Source organism: Pteropus alecto, unplaced genomic scaffold (genome assembly GCF_000325575.1).
Source record: "Pteropus alecto unplaced genomic scaffold, ASM32557v1 scaffold413, whole genome shotgun sequence".
NCBI lineage: Eukaryota > Metazoa > Chordata > Mammalia > Chiroptera > Pteropodidae > Pteropus > Pteropus alecto.
This window is the reverse complement of record NW_006434120.1, coordinates 2,024,548-2,031,215: the sequence shown is the minus strand read 5'-3', so window position 1 is coordinate 2,031,215 and position 6,668 is coordinate 2,024,548. Positions and strand designations below refer to the sequence as shown.

At 46.4% G+C, this 6,668-nt stretch overlaps 1 protein-coding gene across 1 annotated transcript in view; it reads left to right on the top strand.

The window, feature by feature from the left end:
* Window positions 1–1,819, top strand: part of FAM124A (family with sequence similarity 124 member A) — a 64,266-nt gene extending 62,447 nt beyond the window's left edge. The window contains exon 4 of the mRNA XM_006909008.3: window positions 958–1,819. Within this exon, the coding sequence (XP_006909070.1) occupies window positions 958–1,764 (807 nt within the window). The 3' untranslated portion in view covers window positions 1,765–1,819. The remainder of the gene's footprint in view (window positions 1–957) is intronic.
* The last annotated feature ends 4,849 nt before the right edge of the window (window positions 1,820–6,668 follow it).

Genomic DNA, 6,668 nt, shown 5'->3' with positions numbered 1-6,668 from the left:
GAGCCAGCATCTCAGCCTGCTGGGTGCCAGGAAATATCCTTTATAGTAAAGCGCAGTCAGAACCGTTTTTGTAAACAGAGCCAGACCTGCTATCCCCAAATCCAATATTTGATTGAAACAGTGCATTGTAAGGTTGCCCTGTAGGCTTGAGCTCCGAGCCAGACCAAGGGAAGAATCTAGGAGAAGCAGACCTAGGTGGAGGAGAGGTCCCCAGGTCCGTGCAACAGAAACAGGTTCCTACTGAGCTGCAGGGGGAGGTGCGGAGAACTGGAGGATGAGGGTGAGGCATGTGAGGGGTGAGGCATGCTTGTCCATGCCCTGTGGGGCATCCAAGGGATTTAGTCATAGTTGCAAATCCTTTCCTATGCAGTCTCAAAGTCAAAAGATATCGTCAGTGGTTCCTAATAGTAAGTAAATATGTGCTAATCTGATAGCCCCTCACTTATTGAAGATTTACGACCCTGAACCATTGGCCAGCCTTAGGCTGTGTCCTGATGAGCACACGTGTACTGGAGTCAAGTCTCATGCTGATCTGATCTGACATCGTCTGTGCATACCCCATCCTGATAACTTCCATCCTTTCATCAATAATAACTTTTCCAAACAGTGATGCCTTGGTAAAGAGAAGGAACCCTTCAAGCATTCCTTCTACATGTAATGGGTAATTCTTAGCTCCTTTATCGGCCCCTCATTCTTGTGGCTAATTGTTGAGCTCCTTGCATGTGTACTTGAAGAAGTGTCATTCTTATCGTGACAACGGGCTGCATCTCCTCTATGTCCTGATTAGTATCACCCCAAGCTCTGCTACCTCGTCTTTACTTTAGAGTTTGGAGAATAAAATTTCTAGTAATGCCTTATTGCCATGACATTGCTGGCAGTTTCCAGTTATGAAGAAATGTGTTTCATGATGTGTGCATCCCCAGGTGACTAACAGGACATGCCCTCTTCTCCCTATAGGCACAAAGGATGCACAGGAAGTTTCCTAAACCCAGCAGAGTTCACCACTCCTCAGAGCAGGAACCTCACTCGACGCCTTCCCCAAGTGCCACCACACCAAGCCGTTCACCTGGCAGCAGCCAGCAGCCCCTGCTGGACAGTCCACACGTGGGGCCCAGCCCTGTAGGCCTGCCTGCTGGGCACCAACAGGAATTTGCCAGACAAGTCAGCAGCGCCCCCTGCCTTCGTGGGTCTTTCCAGAGAAGCAAGTCCTTGTTCTGTTTGCCCACAGAAGACCCCTCCCCGGCCTCCTCAGCTGTACCGCAGTGGTTTTCAAACACAAGTGCCCCAGGGCACTGTGCATCAGAGTGGAGGCACACTCACCTCTTCTCCGTTGATGACTTAGACGGGGCCCAGGAGACGGATGTGGACACGGGCCTGCGGCTCTCCTCCTCGGACCTGTCTGTTGTCTCTGCGTACTCTGCACCCAGCAGGTTCTGCAGCGCGTTGGAAACGCCCCTCCCTCCTGGAAGTTGCAGCAACCACTGGTCCAAGCACAAGAGTCCCAGAGGAGTGCCGCTGCCTGCTCCCAGCGTGGGGACCTCGGAGACCTCCCACGCGTCCCTCCCTTTCTTCACAGAAGGGCCTTCCAGCTACTCGGCCACAGCAGTTGCTGTTCCCCCTGCATCTGGTGCCACCTCACTCACAGAGTCACCCCCCGAGCTCCCTGGTGATGCTCCCAATGGCGAGTGGACCGGCAGAGACGTCCTGGCGCCCCCAGCACTGGCTGGGCCTGGAGACGACGACACAGAGGAATTCTACATCTGATCACCCTCTGCTCTGGTTTTTCAGACACACGAGCTCAGGACCCACTGCCCCTCTGGGGTCCCCTCTGCGAACCACCCATGTTCGCAGCCCAGCTTCCCAGGTCTGCCTGGAACCTAATTGTCTGTTTCACGGGGATCGTTAGCACCTTTGCCATGCCCCCCCCCCCACTTTTACCTGAGAGGTAATATACTTCTAGGGACTCTGCGGAAAACCACTGGCATTTTTATGCAAATAAATTCTCAACAAAATTGTCATAAAATATATTTTCTGAATACTCACTTCCCTTTGAGATATGGTTGAGTGCACTTACACAATTTAAATCCTTCATACAATTATTTGAAATGAAAAGAAAACCTAGTCAGCCAGAGCTGATTTGGCAGTTTTTCATGCTGTGAGGGAAAAACAAAGCCAAAATGTTGAATGTGGGAAAGATACTAAGTGACTTGTATGAGAGATTAGTGCACAATAACAAAATATACAACTTACTGGATTCTCCAGATAGATGTGCATTCCCAGAGAACAGTGACCCTGAGATTTCCAAATACTGCGTATATTGAAAAAAGACAGCTTGATGAGACAGCTGTAAACATATTACAGACTACAGTATTACCTTGCTTTGATACCACACATCTGAAAATCTGGATTTACACTGAAGTGGCTAATAGGCTTTATAAGAATTTAGCATGAGTAACAGACTCTTGGTGCATTTAAAATATGATCTGAGTTCCAAAAACTAGATTTGCCTCCACCTTTCAAAAACACATTCACTGTAACAAGTGAAGGGCTACAGAAGACCACTCCACCTGGATTTATTTGGATCACTAAGGAAGAATCGTTCGTTGGAGTTACAGAATAATAGGATTTATACATAGTAGTAGATAGTCTTAGGATTCTTCCATTTAAAAACCACAGTCTAAGGGCTGTATATGTTTAATCTATATGAATGACAGGAGCCACATTTTTACTGCTTTCTCCAGTAAATATGCATTGTCACCCTGCCTTTTTCATTTTTAAATAATTTGAAACATTTTAACTGGCATTTTAATTGTAAAGATTAATAAATGCCCCCTTTTCTCCAAATGGGAGGCTTTACACAAAATGGTCCCTCGAACAAACACGGTTGTATTGCTAGCCTTGCATGAGTGCACAGGAACCTTAATTGAAGCCGGAGCTTTCTCCTGACCTTGGCCCTTCCTGCCTGTTGTCTGCTTCTGTCACAGTGTGAATGGTATTTAAATCTCACATCTCTCTCACTTCAATAAGAGTATGTTTACAGTTCCAACTTTGACAATGCCAAGTGGGGCCAGGCCATCGGGGGTGATGCTGACCTGTCCCTGGTTGCTGTTTACCTTTGGAGAGGAAGAGCATGGATTTGCCCTGCTCACTTCCCAATCTGGTGCTTTTTGCCATAATACTCACGGCCCAATTTCCACCTCTCTTGGATTGCCCACACCAACCCAGACACAGCCTCAGAATCCTTCTCAACATGGCCCTCCTGGCATTTGTTACCAGTCAACAGACTAGCGCTTAAGCCTCATATTTGCCATCCTTATAATGAGAGTCTTGGATCCTGCCCCAAACATCTTGGATATTCCAGGACTCCAAATTATACTATTCTGCTCCAGTTTAAGTAAATAAAAATATGGTCTCATAATTCTAGACCAGAAGTGAGCAAACTTTTTCTGGGAAGGGCTAGATATTAAATGTCTTAGGCTTTGCCAGCCAAATGGCCTTATTGCAACTACTCAACACTGCCATTATAGCATGAAAGCAGCCATAGACAATATGTAAATGAGTAGGAATGGCTGAGTTCCAATAAAACTTTATTTACAATAACAGGTGGAGGGCCAGATTTAGTCCAAGAGTTGTAGTTTGCCAATCCTTGTGCTAGACAGGTCGATTTAAGATCTTGGCCCAGTCAGCAACAAAAAATCTAGCTCTCTCCTGCTGTGGTGCATGAGGCCAAAAAAGTAGGCTGCTCAGGACATGCCAGTGACTGCAGAACCGCAGGGAGCAGAGCAGTGAGGGGCTTCTTTCTGCAGAGATGATTCCTAGAAAGCCACTAGCTATCTACCTCCTGCCTAAAATTGTGGCAGTCAGTAGCCGATGTTGAAAAGCAACGTGCTAACATTAGGGAGGAGGAGAAAAATAACTTAGAGGGGCTGACCCAGCCTCCAAGGAATGGGGGTGGGGGAGGTGCAAGCTCAGGAGTAGCAAAGTCAGTAAGGCGTAAATGAGTGGATCAGCTACCATCCTTAATCAGTACACTAATGTGCCCACATGCACCGCTAGGATTGCCTTACAGCCCAACTCTGATGCTCTCTGGTCTCGCCCTTTTTCAGTGACCCACCCTCAGCACAGTCCGTTCAATCAAAATGACCCCAAAGGATGTCAGCAACACCATTCGAAAACAGAAAATGCAAAGTGCCCCCAAAACACAAAGAGTGAAGGAAGAGAAACCCACCACAGACCATATTCAGGCCCTCTCCTCTCCTACCTTCCCCTACCCTCCAGTGCTATGGTCAGAAATGACAGTCACTCCGTGGAGAAAGAGTCACATAGACACGAATGGCAGAGCCCTAGCTTTCATTTCTGGTCATTTTCCTTGTCCAGAAATTTTCATTTCTGGTCATTTTCCTCAATCCACTGGTGGATCTGACTTCTGGATTATTATTGTCATGATAGATGCTGGCATACTATAGGCGCTCAATAAATTTGTCCAATTTTAAAACATTGAGGTCTTCATAAATTATTTCTCTCCTGGATTAGGCTCTGTAATGTAGGAAATGTAAATTTGAGCCCTAGTTTTTTGTCATTTAATGGAACCCGGTTTCTCCTCCTTGGGCTTGTCTCAGAATGGCCGTGTTAAGAAGTACCCTGGTCTAGTTCACGGCCCACCCCTTATTTGTCTCTTTTCCAAATAAGACTCCCCAGAGTTACTGCTCATGGTCCCACGAAGGCCTAGACTAAACACTACCTAGTATCTGCTTTAAAGATCAAACACTTCTCAAGGTAGCCCCTAACTGACCTACTGGGCCCTACAGAATCATCTTGGGCCACTCAACTGGGTCACTTGTGGAAGCGTGAAGTGGGAAACCACCAAAGAAGCTTTTGTGATGGGGGGACAGCTGACATGTGACTACACAAAATGGGTTATAGTGCTGGATGTGCCTTGAGCCCAGGGGCCAACAGCAGAGGCACAGTCGCATGGAAGCCTATTGGACAATACTGTCTAGTGCATTCCAGGTGAGACCAAATGTTTACCTTTATCAGGAAGGCATTTGAGTTCATGGCTGATGTCTTCAGCCCGGAGTCACTCAGTAGAAATGCAGACAGTTTCCTATCCCCCTGCTGGGCTTTTCATAGATGAATGACTTCTCTAGTCCATTGGGCAAGAGGTGCCTGAGTAGACTCAGAATTCTTGGAAGGCATTCTTAAGGCAAATAAAACTAACCATGGTGAATTTCTCTTTCCCAAACCCACAAAACAATATCAATGACCAGTTCTGGCCAGTGATCCCAGGACTGAATTTCAGGAGAGCAGTGGGAATAGCTGAGTAGTCCCCTTCCACCCCTCTGCCCAAGCCACCCATCTCCATGTGGCTGGTCTGGACGTAAATGTCTCCTGACTTGTAAGATTCTACTTCTCCTTAATCTTCTGGGAACACAACTTATCGGGTACCGCAGAGGCTTGAGAAAATAACAGGAGAAACCAATATGAATAAAAATGGATTATTGAAGCATCTTTTGTCACAATTATTATAACAAATGGATTCATGAGGGGTCAAGAACATGAATTGAAAGATTTTTATGTAATTACATTCTTCCAACTTCTACTGAAGGCCTTTTTCTAATTTAGGGCATAGAGGCCCAGATACAAATGACGTAGTTCATCTGAGTGAATAACAGAGGCAAACATGAATGGCAATGTCAGCACACTTGGGTCTTTCTAACAGTCAGTTTCTATTTTAGGGGTGTGAAAACTATTGTCCAGTTATATGCCCACTATTAGGAGCAACATATTCATTTCAGACAGAAGTCACCAGAATATTTGGTGAAGCTAAAAAGGCCCTTCCCCCATGCCCCTGTGACACTCTCCTTAAACTCTCTATTTGTGATGAGGGCCCGCCTGCAGTTGCCTCAGATGGTGCAGAAAAACAAAGCTGCTTCTGACAACAAAGGCACAGCCCCCAAGTGGCCTGGTCTGGTTGGGACTTGCCTCACCGTATTTGAAATCCTGATCTTATAAGCTGAGCATCTGAAAGAAGTCAGATGGGCTCCCTTAGGTCAGCTCTGCCCAGTCCCCAGCGCGTTTTGGACAGGAGCCACTCCATGTGTATGGCACAGCTTGAACATAAACACTTTCAGGCCAAATTGCCTCAGGAAAGACGGCTGTGGGAAAGCTTTGGTGCCACCTGGTGGCCTCTCCCACGCTGTGCCCCAGAGGGTCGGCAACTGCCCTTTCCATTTGAGAAGACTCCACCTGGATGAATAGGCAGGAGGCCCTTCGCTTCTAATTATTATTCTGCATCTAATTACTTATTGCTACAGGGCATTGAGGCAACTGAAAACACAATGACAAAAGGCAACGCAAATAGAAATAGAAAAGCAGGGCTAAGAAAAAAAGAGTCTATAAATATGCCAACCGTAAAGAAAAACCTAACTGCTGTGGATGAATTTCCTAGAAGCCAAAGCAAAAAGAGAAACATGAGTAGCTCAGTAGTTTTCATTTGTGATTAGAGAATCTAGCGACACCGTCTTATTTCATTGTAACTGGAGATGCCGTGATGCCTTTCCTCAGTGGAAACCAAGTTTTTCTTAGCACAGATTTCTAAAATCACTTTCTCACAAGGGGATTGTCACAAGGGGTCTTCTCTGTGGAGTTGCTCATTTGGTCCAAGCTGG